General features: G+C 37.6%; 1 protein-coding gene across 4 annotated transcripts in view; it reads right to left on the bottom strand.

Annotated features, from left to right (window-relative positions):
• The window catches only part of KIDINS220 (kinase D interacting substrate 220), a 69,194-nt gene extending 55,380 nt beyond the window's left edge, over window positions 1–13,814 (bottom strand). For all 4 annotated transcript variants that reach the window (XM_031056475.1, XM_031056478.1, XM_031056476.1 and 1 more), the window contains exons 1-8: window positions 13,707–13,814; window positions 9,326–9,424; window positions 7,827–7,925; window positions 6,288–6,386; window positions 5,229–5,330; window positions 4,702–4,800; window positions 3,600–3,797; window positions 1,636–1,734 (exon numbers count right to left, since the gene is read on the bottom strand). In XM_031056475.1, the coding sequence (XP_030912335.1) occupies window positions 1,636–1,734; window positions 3,600–3,797; window positions 4,702–4,800; window positions 5,229–5,330; window positions 6,288–6,386; window positions 7,827–7,925; window positions 9,326–9,424; window positions 13,707–13,814 (903 nt within the window). The remainder of the gene's footprint in view (window positions 1–1,635; window positions 1,735–3,599; window positions 3,798–4,701; window positions 4,801–5,228; window positions 5,331–6,287; window positions 6,387–7,826; window positions 7,926–9,325; window positions 9,425–13,706) is intronic.
• Window positions 13,815–20,891: the final 7,077 nt, after the last annotated feature.

The raw sequence follows: 20,891 nt of genomic DNA, 5'->3' as shown, positions 1-20,891 counted from the left end.
CAAGTGTCCCTTGCAGCCTTCTACCTTGCTGGCTTCTTTCATTTGCAGCTCTTTCTCCTCCACTCATGGGCTTCACAGCAAACTGAGTTTAAAGCCTTTCTCAACAGTTTAATAAGCCCAGTCACTAAGATTTCTTTCCTCTCCAATCACTTGAGTTTCATCTTCTCCGTCCTTCAGTGAGCTGGCTTCCAAAACATCAGCCTGAGCTGTACATCACTCACACAGCCAGGTGCTCCCAGCTGGGTCCTTGCCCCTCCCAGAAGGGTTGAGGAAAACTCTGTATGAGCCTTCACCTGCCCCAACACCCACTCTCAATAGCCTTTCAGTCATGTTTTATCTGCTGAAGGTATCCACCAGCTAGTGATCATATGAATGAATGATCAGCAAGGAACACCATTGCTGGAAGGCTGGTCAAGACTCAGCAGTATTTCTGAAACATCACAAACTTGGGCAGTCAACACATCTCCCCAGAACAGGCCAGCAGGCAGGTGCTGCAGTGCCAAACAGCAGGGAAGTTGCTCCCAGCAGGGAAGCAGCACTCATCTCCAATTTTGATACTGCTGGTCCTAAACTATGATCTGAAGTGCAGAGCCAAAATATTGCTCTGATGGTACTGACTCCTGCTGTGCCTCCTGTAAGGCCACAGAACTGCTCTCTAGATCAACCACTGCAAATTGCCACTCAAGCAGCCTCATGCTGCCAGAAGTCACAAGCTTCCCTGCTACCAAAGACGTTGCATCCTCCTGCTGCTTCTGTATGGCTTCAGTCACAGCAAACGTTGAAAAGCTTCAGATTTCAAACCCACATCACAGCCAGAAGCTGAGACACACGGGTTGCCAATGTCAGGTTAGAGGAATAGATTCAAATGCTACTTTTTCTTGAGAATAAAAACTCTTGTTGGCTTCTCAGAGACACTCTGCAGCAGCAGCAGGCACTGAACCTTTGCAGTTCTCAGTGACTAGTTAGTTTTGTGTACCAACTTGGTAGAACCCATATGCCAACAAAGCAGAGTGATTTGAACAGCTTCAAGCAAAAGAAAGCAAGTTGAATGTTAGAAACACAAGTACCATGCTGAATGACAGAGTTTCCAGTAGAAGAGTAAAACTAACACCTTAATCAAAGGACAAAAAATAAAGAAGAGGTATGTAGAAAACACAGAGATCACTAACAGTGTTTAACAGAAAGCAACACAGAAAATTGGTGGAGACAAGAACCAACCAAGCACAGCGACAGAATTGCTCTGACAACAGATATAATCTCTGGTGCATCACATTTCATTGATACTCTTTTTAAAATATCATTAAAATCATTATATTAAGTGTCTTTAAAAGTATGTCATTATTCTAAATCTGTTCAGTAGTGAAGATGAAGTTCAGTTTACATTTTTTGCTTTTCAACCATTATACAATTAAGTGAAAAAACTGTGCTTAACAAGCCATTACAATTACATGTATCTTACAGCTTAAAACCTGCACAGCAACATGATATATCTTACTGCTTGATGGAACTGAATTTCCTACAGAGTAGACAGTGCAAACTTTATCACCCTGTTTTCAGGAACACAGTATAATTGTTTGGTATAAAGATTCACATCCTATTTAAGAAGTACTCTAACATTTACACTGTTGTACTTACCTGACCCCTGATATCTATATCAGCATATTTATGGAGCAGGGCTCTCACAATTTCAACGTGACCACCTCTAACGGCCCCAATCAACACTGTATCTCCACTCTAAAAAATTGTGAAAGAATATTGAACACGAATTAACATTATTTACCAACAAGAAATGCAACATAGAATGAATTATAGCTTCCAAATATGCACTATGCCTATTCACATTAAGAAATCTCCACTCATTTTAAAAAAGAAAGATATAGAAAATAGAACTATCGCTGAAAAAATGAGTATTTTATAAAAAAAAAATTCTTGACTTTTTTTTTCAATTGTTTGGGAAAACAAACACTCCACAAATACATCTAGCTTAAACCACTATCCTTAAAACATCCAGCATAAATTCATAAAAATATCAAAAAAGCCAACCAGGAAGACCAAGCACTCACGGTAATAACCTACTTACAACCAAACAAGAATATTGTCAATCTCTTTGAGATGTTTCACAGCTGACAAAAGCTCCTCAAGAATTTTAAATAAATTTATCTTGTTTACATACACTATGCTATTATAAAGAAAAAAGCAAAAGGCTGATTTCACCTCAGATCAAAATAAAAAAAAAATTTGGTGTGGTAAATGAAGTTGTATATACATAAAACAAAGTTACAGTTGTGCTTAAGGCTTCTGATTTCAACACACTTAAAGACATGCTAGAATTTCAGAAATTATCTTACAGTCCTGAAACTGCCTATTACTCCTTTTGGGATGAAACAGGAAAAAATAAATAAAAGTATAACAAAATCACAGGTGTGGAACTCAGAGAACTCAGCAGTAGGAAATGCCCCATCAATCAGTGATTACATACTTGGCAGCAAACCAAGAAACTTTTTTTATCAAAACCTACTCCAGCATCTGAAACTAAGGGTACTCATTGTTAGGTGTAAATTTGAACGCAGTCAGCTGTGCTGAAAGCTGTAATTTCTCCTTCCTGAAAGCACAGAAATGCAGACTGTTGTAGAACATTGTGGCAAAAGAGGTGCTAAGAGGATTCCAATGTATTTTCTTAAATACTTTAAGTTTGCTATGTGCCTGAAGTCAAATTTGTTGTGATACGACTGTAGCTCAGTACACTGACATCTAAGAAATGCACTGACACTTGAAATACAGGAAAATGCATCCAAAATAATTTTAAATTTATCAGGCAAATATTAGAAAGCTTTCCTCTATTCTCTGCAACCCCAAGCAATCCAACTTACACAGTGTCAAAACATATTACCTCTCTGAACTAAGTCACTGACCCTGAGACAGGCATCTAAGTTCAGGTATCTAACCAACTACAGCCTCAAGGCTGCAGTGCTTGACCTGTCTCTGACACTTCAGAAACACCTCCCCATCAAGAGGGCACTGCAGACAGCCCAAAGCAGCTGTATAAGTAACCAAATAAAATCCTGAGCTGCCAGCAGTCAGATTCCCACTGTGGGCACTGTTCACGTCACATCTCTACTGAGTAATGCACTTATGGGTCAGGTACACAGGGTTACATTTACATCTCTAAACCCAGAGCTGAAGTCTCCCTCCTATATATGCAAGATTTCTAGTAAAAATTTTTATTGTAAAAGATAAAGGCACATGCTGAACACATTCTCTTTTACAGAACCCATGGTTTACAGTTTTAGCAGCGCTACCTCACCCCAAACCTACAGATTAGTTCAGTATTAGTCTTACATTACAGATATGTCAGATGCCCTATGTTCTCAATTCAAGCATCTCAAAGAAAAAGAGTAGTTTCAGTAGTTTATCCTTTACCTTCACATAGCAACACTTAGCACTTAATGTACTTGTAAAGAGCAATACACAAAAACACCCCTAGATGGCAGAAAAATTAGAAAGTCAGAAAAATCACATATTTACAAATCTGCATACACTGGTATTTAAACATAAACTATATCTATATAAAATGACAATTATGATGAACATTGACTCACTCTGTCAGGAATGTTCACGTAAGTTCCAGCATCAAGAAGATCCTGCACAATTTCAGTATGTCCCTCCTTTGATGCAATCATCAAAGCTGTATTTCCATCTTTATCTGTTAGGTTTACATTTGGGTTCCTTTTCAGTATTTCTTTTACTGAGTCAGTATAGCCACCCTTCACTGCTACAATAAGTGCAGTCATAGAATTCTTTAAATAAAACCAAAAGATTTTATTGTACAGTGGTTATAGCAATCATCATAATATCAGCAGTTCAAATAAGAAGAGAACACTAAGTGACATCACTCTCTTAATCATCCAAATACTACTTCAGTTTTGTGTGTTAAAGTGCACCAAAAAACATGCTTTTTAAAAACAAAGAAATAAACTAAGAGCAATAGTACACACTTCAAATGCAAAAAGTAAAGCTCAGATCAGTTTATTCTATCTCCTGAATTCCACACATAAGATAAAATAATTTTCTTGTCATTTGGAAACAGAGTATTATCAGAGCACCCAGGTCCACCAATACTGTTCACCAAGAGGATCTTTTAAGAACTTCAGAAACAACCATATGAATACCAAAAGTTTACCCAATCTTCCACCTAACTTTAAATGGACTTTGCTTTTGTTTTGACAAGCAATTTAAATGTAATCTGTTATATTTAAAAACAATATGCAGCTGAAACTTCTGGAAAAAATTCAATTATTGAAAAGCTGCAGTCAACATTATTCTTTTCAAAAGACTATTTGTATTTGATTTACTTTTCAAATGGCACTGAGCAATAAGATATTTGATGTATCAGGCGTGGATACTGAATGAATTCTGATAGCATTAACCTTCAGATAACAATTACCTAAATTAATTTAGAGTCATTAAAATTTACACTTAACATACTGGTGTGTGCACTGTCAATACAACTCCCTAGTTACGTCATTAAAAGGCACTAAGAAATTTCAATAACTCTCACATGCAGTCAGCAAATAGCTGAAAAGCAAAACACCCCAACACCAACATTTCATCTTGTCTCATGTATCTCTTGGTATTTGTTTTATAAAAACACCCAAATAGGACACACAGATGTACTTATCACTGGAAAATGCAGTTACTTACAGCTCCTTCTTGGTCAACATCAGCTCCCATCTGCAGCAGGTATTTCACACACTCCAAATGACCTTTCCTTGCTGCCCAAACCAGTGGGGTGGTTCCATACTGAAAAACCATTCACAACATTTTATCATATTGCCTTCTGTATTTAGAATCCCATACAATCCAGTACTTATCCTATACTTCATCGCTTTCGTTTTTGCAAAAATATAATTTGGACTTGTGAATTAACACAATCATTTGAAAAGCCACTCCAATTTTTATTTTGCAGATAGCTGTAAGAATTATTTTTCTATATAACCGATGATAGCAAGGTTTCCAACAGCTCTGAAAATAGAAATATGTTCACAACCATCTTGAGCGTACTATGCAAAACCTCTTTCAAGCATAACAACTTACTCCAGCATGCTAATTCTAACCTCATGGGTAAAATACAACAGCAAGTGTTTTTCTAATCAACAACTCATAGATTCCCTTTCACAAGAAATTCATCAAACATTACAGAAATGAAATGTTATATAGGTATAACTTACTTTGTCAGAGCAGTTCACTTTAGCTCCATGCTGCAGTAAGAGATGGACTATATCTGAGTGGCCACGTCCTGCTGCCCAAATGATTGGATAAACACTGTATTGCTTAGAATCAAAAAACAAGTAATTATAGTCTTATGCATTTTAATTATTTTACATCAGCAAAACAAGTCTCAAGAGAAGTGAAACCCACAGAAGAATGAATATACAGAAATAAATCCAACTACATTACCAATAATTGTTGTCTAGTACATTACCTAGATGATATCTAGAAAGATGTCTACTGTTTTGAACAAGTTTTGATTTATAACTCTTTAAACAAGGTCTGTAAATTCACATCCTTATCTTAATAGGAACAGTTGTAAGGTAGGAAGGAAGCAACAGACAGCTGTGTAATACTCCTGAGTATCAGGAGTATTACATTAATCAGGACTGCAGAGGAGTTGTGCCATGCACACAGACACTGCATATATCTGAGAAAATCAACCATCACAAAGGTTGTTCTGGCCACTGGGATTCTTCCTTCATTGTTCACTGCCTCAAACAGCAGAGAACTGACAGTATAAGCAAATTGTTCAGTGCCTACACTTTTGTAGAAGACGCTTACAAATGAGCTAAATCTCAAAATCTTATGGTTTTTTTATTCTCCAATATGAATGGTATATGTTCACATAATCTAAACTATTATGAAACAATTAAAGTAAATTATGGTTTCTACACTGCACACATTAGTTACTCCATTAACTTCTACAGTTGCAGAAAAATGGCAGTTGTTATACAAGTAACATTAGATATGCTACTTTTCTTTTCCATGATTTCCTCTCCTGATAATTTGAATCTCAATATAAGCTATACACTAATTTGCTTCAATTTAAAAAAATTCAAAATTATTAAAAAAGCAGTGGAAATCAAACAGATTATTAAAGCAAATCCCTTATAAAGTACAGTAAAAAAATATCATACTGCAAAAAATGCAAAATGTTTGATCAAGATAGTAAGATGAGTGTACAGTTCAGGATTTCAAACATTTGGGAGGAGGAGATGTTTAAGACTAAAACTTACCATGCCCGTGATGTTTGGATTTGCTCCTTTCTCAAGCAGCAGTTTAGCCACTTCAGTACGGCCTTTGTATGATGCCCACATCAGGGCAGTCCATCCTCCCTAGCAAACACAATTCAAAGAATTGTAAAAACTGAAAAATATTAGAAATATAACTAATGACTTTTATTTCATTTTGTATTTGTCCTAAAACTATTCTGCAAATTCAAAATGTAGTAAGGACTGACCACACAACGTTGCAATCCTATTTATTCAAAATAAATATTAAGCTCCTATACGGAAGTACTAATTTCCTGTTATATGCAAAATTTGGGAAAACATCATGTTCTTAACGTTGCTGAACACTGAACTCAGATTTCAAATGCATACAAATTCAACCACTGGATTAAAAAAAAAACAAAACAAGAAACACATCAATGTCTTAAAACAAAGTCTAGATTCCAAATCAATTAACATAGAAAGTTTACTTTTGAGTTCTGTAGCAGGGAGTAATAAGAGCAATTAATTTCAAACTACACTGGTGCGCTCATTTAAGTTTGTAAGCTAGGAGACAATAAGGTTTCACTGCCTAAGGCATTTGACAGGTCAGGTAAACAAATATAATTTTAAAATAACAGTATACCTCCAATACTGTAAGCACAGTTTTTATTTATTTCTTTATAATATACTTTTGGAGATGTGAAAGATCCCTCTGACTGGCAGAAGTCTAGAAATCAAGCACGTGGCCATGTGAATGTGCTTAACGTTAAACAAAAAATCTTGGTTTGTGAAGATGCCTCAGCTTTCAGACAGAGTGGAACTTCAATTAAAGGAAGCACTTGAACTCACCCCTAGTGGTTTTCCACATTTTAACTTAAGCAGAACAAAATTAGTCCTTGCAGGCACGTAATTTCATCTTCTGTCAATGGGGACAGTTTATAGCTCTTCAGGGCCAGCTAACCTTAGACTCATGTCAGCAGCTTTTGTAACTCTAGATGGTCTGGACTGTAGTGCCCACTTTGCCATATAAAAATTTGGCAAGATGAATGAAAGCAAGTGTTAGGAGACTGAAAACAAGGGCTGCTGTATGAACAATCATGGCTGTCCAGAGTAAATACAGACAAGTATCTTCTGGGAAAGATAACGTTTATTTTACCAGAATACTTAAGAAAAAAAAAAAGCCACTACACCACCAAAAAAAACCTCCAAAAAAAAAAAAACCCCAAAACAAAACAAACCACAAACCAATCCTCCTCCTGCAAAAAACTCTCACCACACAAAACAAACCCCAAAATCAAACTGTTATTCAGTTTAGCTTTTTTAAAAGTAAATTAAGGGTGGAATAGCAGCCCTAGTAAACCAGCTGCCATTATTAACACCAAAGCAATCATTTGAAAGCTGTAAAAAGCAATATTTAACTATATATTATTTTTCCTTTCAGCAGCACTGGGTATATAATGTAAAAATGAAAGATCTTTCCTTATTTTTATGGAATTGAAAATCTCCAACTCACACAAGTGTTTTTCTATTTTATTTTTACTATTTTACTAAGCCAACACATACCAAATCCCGATGCTCCAAACTGACATTATAATTGAGTAGCTCTGCTACAATAGCTGCATGTCCCTCTTTAGCTGCTGAAATAAGAGCTGTCCAGTTATCCTAGGAAAAAAGGAAAAAATGTTATAAAGTAATATTCAGTATTTCAATACAAGTAACCTTGTTTTTCAGATGTTTAATCCACAACAGGAAATACAGAAGCCCTTAAAATAGCTGTCCTTTAAAATAATAATAATACTAATAAACTCACAGCGTGCCAGTTATACCCATGGAAATACAGAGCAATTACTCCAAATCTCCCCTCCAGTTATGTGCTCTCCTACCCAATATCTAGCCCTTTCCACTCCTCAGTTCACTGCAGGTTATCTTAATAAATATATGGAGGAAGCAGCACCTACAAAGGATTAGAAAATGAGGCCAAGGTATTAAAAACCACTGAGAGGCAACAAGATGCTAACCAAGACCACAGAAAACAGTGGCAGTAAATCTCCACAGATAGTGTATGACAGCACTCAAGGGACTGATACGCAGGGTAATCTGGACCACAGCTTTTCACACTTCTGATCACTTCAGGAAGATACATTTCCCCTTGCATTATGCTTATTTCCCCATCACTGCTCAACACTCATCCAAGTGTGGATTGATTTTTTTATATGCTACACACTTATAAAATATAGCAACAGTTTATAAGGTAGCTGTCCTTCCTGGAAGTATAGAAATTGTGGCATTTACAGCAACTGTAATAAAATGTCTCACAACAATAGGGAATTGGTTGGTTGGTAGATTTTGGTTGTTTTGGACTTCTTAGGTGACAGATTCCACAGAAGACCATTCCTGGATGTCCATACTACTACACTTAAACTAAACGCAGAAGTGAAAAAAAACAAGTGATATCCTTTTCCTGGTTATGACTCTTCACTGGAATATACAGATCTTTCAAAACTTTCTAACAATATTTCTGTTCTATTTAACCCTTTTGAGCATCCTTCATCTGGAATCAGCCTCTTTCGCTGAGGCACAAAGACAATTCATAAATGTGAAACCCCTCTCTGCCATTGTTCTGAAATAATCCTTAAACCTAAATTTTCTCTAGGTATTTACTTGAAAAAACCAAAACCAAATTAAAAAACCCCAAACAAATAAACAAAAATTCAACCTATTGGCATACCTCAACAACAGTGAGATGAGCAAAATCACTTGGACCTCATCTTTGATGCTGTGTTTCTCTATTCTGATTTCCCTGATGAAACACCAGCAAATTCAGCAGAGATCAAGATGTTTTAAACATCTGGGGAATACCCCTACTCTTCACGAGGGCTCAGAGAAATACATGAGCTAAGCAATTTTGTATAAAATTTCTCTTATATGTCATCATTTTCCACCTGCTTTATTCCCTCCTGAGCTCAACACTAACCTAACCTAAATTCCCTCTCTTTGCCTGCCCCTTTAAATTTCTTGTTCTTCCACTGCTAGGTGCCATCACATAAAACACTAATACTTACTGCATCTTCCAAGTTGCAATTAGCTCCTTTCTTGAGAAGCTCCTGGACAATTTCTAAATTGCCTTGCTCAGCAGCCAACATAAGTGGAGTCTGGCCATTCTGAAATCAAAGTGACAGGAAAATAGATGCAGTGGGAAATGACGACAATGACACACATACACACACAATAAAAACCCAGAAACTACAGAGCAACATTGTTTCCATTTTTAATTACCACTGAGAAGTACTAAGAAGGAGTAGTGTTGAAACCACACTGCATACTTGCAATAAAAATGGAGAATATAGTATTCAATCCTGTCCCAGAGGAGATTAAAAAACAAACACAAAAACCCCAAACCTTTCAGACATTAAAAAGAACTACTAAAACGAAAAAAGTTACATTATTTAATATCTACCTTTTTGAATTATTTCCTCGCTGAAGACATCTCCAGTATGTGTTACATCTCTACAACTTGGAGTAACTCATTCACATTGTAAAAAATTAATAAAGAAATATATCTGCCCTCAGAACCACAGTGGCCATTAAAACATGCACACTGATTCAGAGAAACAGTTGCTAAAGCCTTGGGAAAAAGAGTCAGGTCATATACCCTACTTTTATCTCACAGCATAGGAAATACAGACATCACTCCTGTCCTCTGCAACATGGGTTCTTAGCAGGTAGTCTCATCTCAGGGAAGATGAAAGACAGAAAAGCTGCTTTATTTGCCTTCAGAAGTATTTTAAAAGTCATTCAGAATCTGTCACCTTCCCATCAGCCTATTTTTGTGTCAGCAAATTTCTGAGATACAATTTCTCTGTATGCTGAAAAGTAAAACTTGCTAAATTTTACAGTAAATTTATTAATTACAAGTTTAAAAAAATACGAGAATTTTTCCTGACCTTGCTTCTATGTTTCCTCTGAAGCATACAGAAAACCAAATTAACTAGTTTCTTAATAAGGCAAAAGCTACATGTTAGGAGCTATATACCAGCAATTTCCCTGGAAAGAATAAAAGTCAATGCAGAATCACAATACAGTAATATCACTAATCTCATAATTGAAACTATTAACAATATGATTACTAAAGATACTTGATGACTCTTTCTGCTCTTTCCACACACAGTATCACAGAAATGCATGGATTCTTTCAAAATTGCTTTCTGACCCATCAGCTGTTCCTTATGTAATTATATTTATAAGGTAATTTTTCACAAAGAAAAATTATGCCCTCAAGTAAGTTTATGTTGTTATAACTGTAGATTGTATACATTTAAAAGGACACCATTGCTTTTAGATCCTAAAGTATCTTTCGTATCAACAAGAAGTAGTTTTAGGTCTGGTCATTAAAAGAAAGGAATTAAAATGCTCAAAAAATCAAGAGAAAATAAAATGCTACTTTTTAGAAAAGAACAGCTCTCTTTGGAGGAGAAAACAGTCATAACTTCTGCTCATTAAGATATGCAAGTTAGTAAGTTGGGAATACACATGCCAAGTGATTTCAGAAATCCTGACTGACCCCTCTTCCTTCTGTGATGACATCACTGGTCAGTGGATGCAGAGCTGAGACATTGTTTATGCCACATCTAGCAAGGATTTCAACACTGTCTCCCACAACCAGGGACACTAATGAAGTACAAGCTAGACAAATGGACAGTGAGGTGGACTGAAACTGGCTGCAAGTGCTCGGCTCAGAGCACTGAGATCAGCAGCACAAAGTCCAGCTGGAGGCCAGTCACTAGTGCAGGGAATCAACACTGGAATCCTATTTAACCCTTTCACGAAGGACTGGGGCAAGGCACACAGTGCACCCACAGCACCTTCACAGCCTGGACAAAGTTGGGAGGATGGCTGATGCACCTGAGGCTGGTGCTGCTATGCAGAAGGCACTGAGGGGCTGGGCAGACAGGAACCTTACTGCACTGAGTACAGGTGTCTGGCTGGGATGTCCAGAGGGAACTGCACTGAACCTTTGTGAAGAGAGCCTGGGACTGCCCTGCACCAGACACAGGCAATTCCAGCTGGTACCAATCAAGCCACCTCAGCATACAGGACTAGATAATCTCCAGGGATCCCTTCCAAGCAATGCTTTGGCAAAACAAATAAAACCCCCTATTTTAGCATGACCATTCTTCTCATTTCCTTCTGAACAGTTACTATTGTTATCACTCTGATTGTCTTCCACAAGTAGGTAACACAAAAGGATAATGCATTCCAAATAAAAGTATGTCTGGATAAGAAGAGGCTGTGGACAGTAAAATTGTTCCCTTCTGTAAGAAGTGTCATACAGCTGCAGACTGGCTTTAGTTTCATGAGACAGATGTAAAATTTTCTATAGGGGTACTGAAAACATCCTTCCCTTTTTGTTAGAAGACTCTCAAATGTAAGCATAACATTATAAGGTTTTAAAAACCATCACAAAGATTTCACTAACACAGAAACAAAAGATAATTATTGTATCTGGGACCTCCAGATTAATTCTCAAAAGTTGTCCAAGAGTCTAGACACTCCACAACAACTAAAAGCCCGTATTTCTCACACACACATCAAGTACTGTCTATCTGTACATCAGAGCTCAGTGTAAGTGTTGGAATAACCAAATTATAAAGGAGCACACCTGCATCCTTTTGGGGAAGTCAATTAGTAGTGTCACCTTACAGGTTAACGCTCTCACAGTCCATGAGAGAACGGAAGACTCAGAATTGAACATGGAGAAGCTCCTTCAGTACCAGGAGCAGAAAAAAAGGCACATCAAGGGAAAGTGGAGGCTGTTAGGATCAAACTGCATCACACAAAGCAAATATCTGTCATTAGCTGTTCATTCATGTGTCTGGTATGAGAGAGAAAAAATCACACAAGCGGAAGGATGTGCAGAGAAAAGGCAGAGAGGCTGAGACTTGCCCCATTTAACTGAAACTGATGGTGTTAATGCAATCAAACTATCCATACACAACTGACTGGGACATCGCAGCTTTTCTGGCAACTGACCACAGTCAAGATAAAAACAGTTGGTACAAAGGGTTGGTAACAATGTGGGTGATCCTACCAAGTCACAGTCACTGCAGCCTGGGAGGTCCTGGCATTAGCAAACCTTAGTTTGCCAGCAATCTTTTTAAATCTCCAAAGGCACTCTCCTTTTGGTATTTTCTTTTTACCCAAGAAGAAAAGATGTCTTGGCAGGTCCAAAACTGGAAACTGAACAGCACTCAAAGCCACTGAATTCCAAGGAAGGGCTATCATTTAAACAAAGCTCCTATCATTATATATATAGAGCGTGCCCACAAGGGGTTTGAAACTGATGCAAACCACACACCTCGGTCTGCAGAAACGACCTTCTCCAATGCAACAGATAAGAAGACTGAAAACAATAGGTATTGGGGAAATGATCTCTGCAAAAAAGGCAGTTAGTGAAACCCAGGACTACATTTAGTCCCACCAATGAGTGAAGGAAAATTTAGAAAAGAAGCTGAAGGCAGTGACACTTGATAATATCAACATGATCTGTCTGATTTCGGCCATGTTGTTAAAAGGAACTGCCAGCAGAGGAAACAGACATTCCCCTTCTCAGATATGCTAAATGCCAGGTGGCGAGGTTCATGTGTATGTTCTGAAACTTAAAAATTCCCCCATCTGAAATACCCCAGCATATGTGCATACACAGCATGGAATGAACGCGCCAACAATGAAAGAAATCTGTCTTAATTGAAACCAGATCTAATAAGTACAGTAGGGCTAAATTCTGTACATTGTTGTCACATTTGCATGATGCTTTTTGGGTTTGAGTAATATACGCTATTGGATTTCTTTCCAAAAAAATATTCTTTCCATCTTATGCAGATTTGAAACACCTATCAAAATAACAGATTCTGAATAACTGTCATATAAACTCCCTACTGCGTATCACAACTTTTGCGTACTCCTGGTAAACTCCAGACTGACCTCTTGGATACCTATTTTTTCACCTAGATGAGCATATGTTCATGTAAGTTGCAATACATGCTCTTATTTGGATTGTAAAACAAAGTATCTCTTGACTGAAAACCATGATGTGAGGCAAGGATTATCATCATACTAGGTTTCACTGCAACATGAACAGAGCATATCAGTTGGATCTGTGAACTGAAAAACAATTCTTAGCCACAGAAATACAGTTATAAACTCCATTCACAAGAGAGCTGCATTTTACAGCTCAGAAGAACACTCTAGAAAGCAAACACTATGAAAGATGCTTGAGGTGCTGTCAGAGACTGAACATGCAGTGTTCAGGTTATGCAAAGAAAGCAATCACTTAAAAACAAAACTGAAACTTGTATATTAAATAACCAATATGATCTCACTGATTATTCATTCTATAGCTAATAAGCTGCAATGTGAAATTGACCTTTTAAAAAATCATCTTACCTCATTTCTCTCATCAACATCCCTGCATTTCTCAAGAAGTGCTTTCAGAGCAGGAACATTTCCTTCTTCTACGTAGGTCAACAGACTCTGACTCATCAGACTTGCCATCTTCGCACACTATTTAAAGGGCTTCTAGATAACAAAGCTTACCTGCATTTCAGGAAAGGAAAAAAAACAGCAAAGCATAAGTAACAGCTATGACATTTGACATTAGAAAGCATGAATTGCATATGCTAATAAGTTATTGGCTGGGTACAAACACCTGCCATTCTCTTCAACAAAACACTTTGGAGATGTGCATTAAAAGGCACTAAATTTCCATGAAAAATCTTAACTCTCTCTAGTTCTTAGAAAATTACAGAAATTATTCTAACTGTTATGTGTTATCTAAATAAATATTTTGAATGGAATGCACATAAGTAAAAACAACATTATAGGAGTACCTGTATATGCTACATACTTTATATATATAATCCTTATCCTTGATGTGTATAAGCAGAGCATAGAGACTAATCAGCATTACAAAATACAGTGATGCTATCTAAACTGCAGCCATATGGAACTCTGAGAAACACAATTTACTAAATCAGTTATCACCAACTTTATGCAGACATGCCTGCATGTGATGGCATGTTGTTAACTCAAAAGTCAAACATAACATGGCTTCTGGTAACTGATTATATTTTTAAGCTCTAATATGCAAGACAGCAAAGGTTTTTCTTTGTTAAGGCAGGCCAGTAAGAGCCATTTCAGACTTCATAAAAAGCTGTGCCCAGTTAGTTCACAGCACCAGTAGTACTACTGTGCCAAATTTACACACACACAGAGACAGAAGCTGAGTCAAAATTAAGTTTCACTGGATGCAGAAGAGGAAATGGGGATAAATACAAGACTCCACCATCCTTTCACACCCTTCTCCTCACCAGTGGCTGACATGATCATGCTCTCTGGCTTTTTCTTGTAACAGCAGAGGAAAACCTCCAGTTTACTGTTAGCTAAAGCCTACTGCTTGAGCTATTATCTCCTAGGGAGAAGCCAAAGACTAGTGGTCTCCCAGGAAAATATTCTTACTTGTATTCTCAAATCAAAGCAGATAACGAATTTTTCTGTGCTTTCAACTGAAGTGGAAAAAAAGAGATGAAAGGAAGCCAGCAAGAACTTCACTGTACTTAGCACAGAGAAGTTAGTTTATATTTGGAGATTTAAATCAAATAATCCAGTTCCACTTTAAATTGCTTACATAGTCTGTAACACCATCCTTTCTCCTTTACCATCTAAGTATATATAGCCATACACACTGTTGTCAAGGTATGTTAGATACTACCTGAGCTCACCCACAGCACTGCAGCCTTCAGATGACCCACTTACAGAAATGCCTTGTTCGAAATAAGGCCAGTCAATACCTCAGTTAAGATGACAGCAGCTCTCTGTACATGCAAATGAAATTCAGGTGCACATGAACGACTAGTGACAAAAGAAACTACAGACATTGTTTAAAACCCACACCTAAAAAAAACAAATCTAGATTGGACACTTAAAGCCCAGCAGCAGTTTTCCTAGGCACTGCCCAAGCAGCCAGTCTGTCCCACAAGAAAGCTATAAATAAACTAAGAACACAAAAGGTCTGCCACATTTACCGTACAGTAAAATTACCATCAAAGGGGGTGAGCAGCACAACAGTGGTGCTGTATTTTTGTGCCCATTTTTTCAGTACAAGGAAGAGCCAACTGAGAGGTTGCAAACTTAAAAACAGAAAACCCACTAATCCACACGAAATACAAAAGGTTTGAAAGGAAATGGCAATTTTACTGACTCAGTGTGGACACATTGGCTCCTACTGCCATTTCAGACACTAAAAATACCAGGAAAGTATGTGGTATCTTGCCTGGCATCCAACTGCCAGTCCAGGACAGGCCACCTCCCTTACAGCCTACAGCAGCATCTTACAGCCCTATGCAGGTGTCTCAGATATTCTCAGGCACCTAAAATGACATCAGATATTCACATACATCTGTATTCCTCCCATTATTTTTTACATATGACAACAAAATCCATGAAATGTGATTTGCTGCTAGCTCCACTGCCACCACAGCATCTTTTGCTTTTCCTGTGCTATCTCCCAGCTTCTCTCCTGTAGCTGTACCTTCAATCCCCATACTGTTTTCCATACCAAATCCTAAATTTGAAAACCGTATTAAGAACATCCCCAAAACATGACTAAAAATGTCTCACCAAATGATTTATACTCTGCAGTTGCTATCTCCAAACTTCACCAATTAATTCTTAGCTAGTCTGAAAAAAAAAAAGTATTCAGCATTGCTTTTTCCTCAAAGCCTTGATGTTCCCTATGGACATATTTCCTAAAGGCAGAGGCAGCCCTGCTGCACTGTAGATAAGCATCCTGCTTCAGAAATCCCAGCTGGCAACAGTGCAGCTTCTGCCTCCATGCAGAGCTGAATCCTTAGAGATATCTTAAACCTCTGACTAACAGCAAAACACCTGATGCCAATGAACACATCCAGAGATGTGTTTATAAACTCCATGTTAATATTATTTTTATAAATCATAAAAGATCTTTACCAGTGAAACATGTCCAAGAATATCGGTATTTCTTGTCCCCTATGCTTCACTGTCACATAACATCCCCTCCTTAGAATTAGTAACAGTCTATTTTATAAAAACAAGATTCACAAGATCAAATGCTATAAGTATGCATTTTATATCCTCATGCTTTTATTTGCCCTTTTTCAGGCAAGCTTCTTAGAGCATCCTAAAGATTAACATCACTGGAGGGCATCAGGAAAGCACAGTTTAGGGACAACAACCACCACCAAACAAACAAAACTCTCCCCACCACTCCAGAAACAAAGATAAATTTAAAAATGGTGGTATTAAGGTTTTTGGAAACTTTGTTTTATTTCTTCCCCATCAAAACAAAGAGTATGCCTGAAATAAGCCTGACTGAGTCTGTTCATGATACACTCATGACAGCAACTCAACATCAGCTGAATACAGTCACAGTCCACCTTTTCATTAAACAAAATGTATATGTTACTATGTTATGAAAATCAGGCATTGAACTCAAAGTTCATAGGTGTGCTGGTCACTAAAGTGTGATTTCTTCCAATGCTTCAGATTTCTTTTAAATCATCATAAAAACTGAAGTGAGACTCTAAGGAACAGTCTCTGGCTAGAGAAGTAATTCTACTCTGGTCCCTCTAATGAAAAAAGCTCCTGAAATATATATTCATACAGTTTTCAAACAACACTGGAATTAAAAAAAAAAACTCTAAGGCTTACCCGTGACCAAATTAAAGGACAATTAATCCCTGCCTGACAAATTTCATACATAGAGTGCAAAACCAGTATCATTCAAGATCATCCTCTACATAAATGATCCTTAATTGCTCAATTAACACAATTACTTTCTTTGACACAGAAGCATTTTCACAACCTATAACAAAAATTTCAGTTAAAACCAGGATTCAATTTGGAAACCAATCCCTTTTCCAATAAGGATTCATGCTGTTATTTTTCTCTCCCACCTAAGTGAGCCAATTTCCAGTGCAAAAACCTGCTCTTCATTCACAACCCAAACTTTCAAGCTTGGAGATCTCACAATGCCCTTGGGCAGCAAATCCTGATATTTTACAAAACTAACACCACACCAAGAACTATGAAATCATATAAAGTGCACAAATGCTCAGGTGAAGGCAATGTTTCCACAGGGATTAACCTGTTTTTGTAAGGATCTTGCATCCTGAGCTGAAGCAGACATACATTATCACTGTTTTGGAAAGACTGCAAAAATTTGTCAATTTAAAAAAAAATAGTTGCTCTCAACAGCACCAGTACTGACAGCAGAGGTCCTGATAACTCAAATCTGCAGGTATTTTATGTATTCTCAGAACCTCTTATGAGTTCCCAACTATATAAGAAATATTACTCACTAAATTTTCCAACTATCATAATTTTTACATAGATATTCCGTATATTTTTATTTATTGTGCAAACAGTGCTCTTTTATGAATAAATACCAAAACTGGTCAATAACTCTAGCATTATTGAGAGTAGCTATTGAAAACAAAACAAAACAAAAAAGTCAAGATAGTAATGACATTAAATTCGTACTTTTCATTGTACAATGAAAAAACTGTTGCCTATTTTTTAATTCCTCCTTCCTTTTCCAGACAAAAGCCACCTTCCCAACATGCAACACTGTGGCAGATCTTTCAGCTAGCTATAAAAGGAAATAATTACTATGCTGCTGAAATCTAAGCACGTACAACTCAAATGTGTAAATGCACAGCATTTCACCCTTAAGAACTGGAAACGCCATCTTTTCAAATTAAAATTTTAAAAAGGTAAAACATAAGAATTGTACACATTAAATTTATTATAAAAAACTAACAGAAGCCAATTTCATATTCTCACACGTTTTCATGCTTTATGATGGCATAAAGAAATTAAAAACATGCTGAAACATCACCTTCACTTACAGCACACAGAATCTTAACACAAGCATTGCCCGGCCTTTACAACACCTTGCTGGAATCCCTTCCTAAACCAATACACTTCCTAAACATCAGGAGATCAAAAGTCAGGCATCACATGAAGTGGCAAATATTTAAAAATACTCTTTCTATTGGGACTGAGTCAACCAGGATTCTGTTTAAAGAAGAAATTTTCAGAACAGTTGAAATGAGTCTCTAAAAATATTAATTTCTGGTATCCAGAGTCAGAGAGAAATAACAAATCTAAGTTTCCATTCCATCTAATTAGTCTACACCCACACTTCTTCTCCAGTGTCTGAAATTCCAGTGTGACTAATGGCCTTATGCTGCATTTCTGCTTTTCCCTATTTATCTGGGAGTATTTATTCTACTTCTCTCAACCACATTTCTGTTATCCGAGTGAGAAGATTTTTTTAAAAATTACCTTATTTTTTGTTACTTTATCACAAAGAACAAAATTGTGTAACTCTAAAATATCAAAAGACGCAAAAAGTGAACTACAGCTAGACACACAGACATTCTTCTTTTGAAACCTGAAACTAATATAACAAAAAAAAATTGCACAAAAGGAGGTCTCTATTGTAATCATCAAAACTGCACACAGTAAGAAGGAGGAGGAATTGGTAATACACAAGGCCTTCTCTTCTACCGTATGCACTCAAAGCCATGGCCATTTCCAAAAATTGTAGTGATGGATTTTTTGTTAGTTTTAATAAAACAAAAGAGGCTGGGGATTACATACAAATGACTGGAAAGATGTAAATCTATACTTAAAATGCAGGGCTGGTTGTCAGATGACAGCAACTATCAGACATGTCCATATTCCACTCTGGTTAAAAAAAATCAGTTAAAATAATGTGTGAAGTAGCTGACAACAGGATTTATACTTCATCAGAGAAATCCGTCCATCTTTGAGACAAAATTTAAATATGGTCAATGAACAGGAACATATTGTTAAGAACATCTGAATTCTAAAACAAAATTCAATTCCTAAACAAAACACAAGGCGCTCAGTCCTACAAATCACTATTTCAGGTTTTAAATAGATCAGATAAAAAAAAGCAAACAGAAAGTTACCAATATTAAGGTGTTTCTTAAAATTATACCAACCAACACAAATCAATTGTCAAAACCTGTACAAAATACACAAAAGCACAAGGAAGTCTGCAAGGTCATTTGACACATTCTCATATGGCCAACACGTTTCTCTGTATCATAAAATCAAGGGTATGTTAGTCACAGACACAAGTTATTTGACAAAAAAAATCTAACTTTTGGAATGTTTCCACTTAAAAAGAGTGAATGGTGTGATATAGAACTTTAAACGGATATGGCACCATTTCATAAGCTATGGTCACACAGAATTTCAAGCAGATATTAATTTTTCAATAACAAATTTATTTTAAGTAAATACTGTGGCAGAATAAAAAATAGATGGCTAGTAGACAAAAAGATGGGTTTTCTTACATGTTCTGATCTCAGAAAAAGATCTTCTGTTTTTCTGTCCATTTCTTTAGTATTTGATGGGGCAGGTAATTAATCAGGTAATGATTCAAACACTTTTCCAGCAAAAGACATATTACTGCATTATTCCACCATTAATCCTTTACCAAAAGTTACAAAGGGGAAATCACTTTTCCAACCAATTTCTAAGCATATATGCAAAGTGGCAAAGCCCCACTACCTTTAAGACATTTTGCTACTCTTCCAGTGATGTCCTGTGGCAGGACCTGAGGCAATGGGCAGAAACTGAAACACAGAATCAATTAAGCTGGAAAAGACCTCTGAGAAATCATTGAGTCTAACCTGCAGTTGAACACCACTATGTCACAGGCCAGGGCACTAAGTGGTCATTCCTTAAAAACCTCCAGGGTCAGTGACTCCAGCATCTCCCTGGGCAGTCCATTGCAATGTCTAACCACTCTTTCTGAGAAAAAATTCTTCCTAATATCCAAGCAAAACGCCCTTCCACACAGCTTGAGGCTACATTCTCTTGTCCTATCACTTGTTACCTGGGAGAAGAGGCTGATCCCCACTTGGCTACAAACTCCTTGCAGGTAGTTGTAGGGAGTGATAAGGTCACCCCCGAGCCTCCTTCTCTTCCAGGCTAAACACTCCCCGCACTCCCTCGGCCTCTCCTCACAGGACTTGTGCTCCAGACCCTTCATCAGCTTCACTGCCCTTCTCTGCATTCAAAGGAGTCTCTGTCTGAACATTTGTTACTGAGAGGGTGACCCAGCATTGGCACAAGTTGCCCAGAGAGGTGTTGACGAGTCTCGTTCCTTGCAGACACGCCAAAGCCCTCTGGGCACGGTCCGGGAGATCCACAGTTGCTGTCCCTATCCGAGCTGAAGGACTGGGGAGGTCCCAGTCCTCCCCTGGGAGGTCCCAGGTCCTATGACCTGGGGAGGTCCCTCCCATCCTCAGTCGTTCTGTTATTCTTTACCTTAGAAACTAGATGCCAAAAACATTCCGGACGAGTCGAACCCTTATGTACCTTTCCAAATCAACAAGAGAGAAATACCGTACAAGAGGATCCTCTACCCCCAGGACAGGGGTGGGGGGGCCCCCCGGCCGTGCCGCGGCACCTGCGGAACGCTTCACCCACGGGGCGATGCCCCCGACACCCGCACACCGAGCCCGGGCCGCCCCGCACACAGCACCGCCGGAG

The sequence above is a fragment of the Geospiza fortis genome, unplaced genomic scaffold (assembly GCF_000277835.1).
Source record: "Geospiza fortis unplaced genomic scaffold, GeoFor_1.0 scaffold81, whole genome shotgun sequence".
Lineage (NCBI taxonomy): Eukaryota > Metazoa > Chordata > Aves > Passeriformes > Thraupidae > Geospiza > Geospiza fortis.
This window is presented reverse-complemented; position numbering and strand designations above follow the sequence as displayed.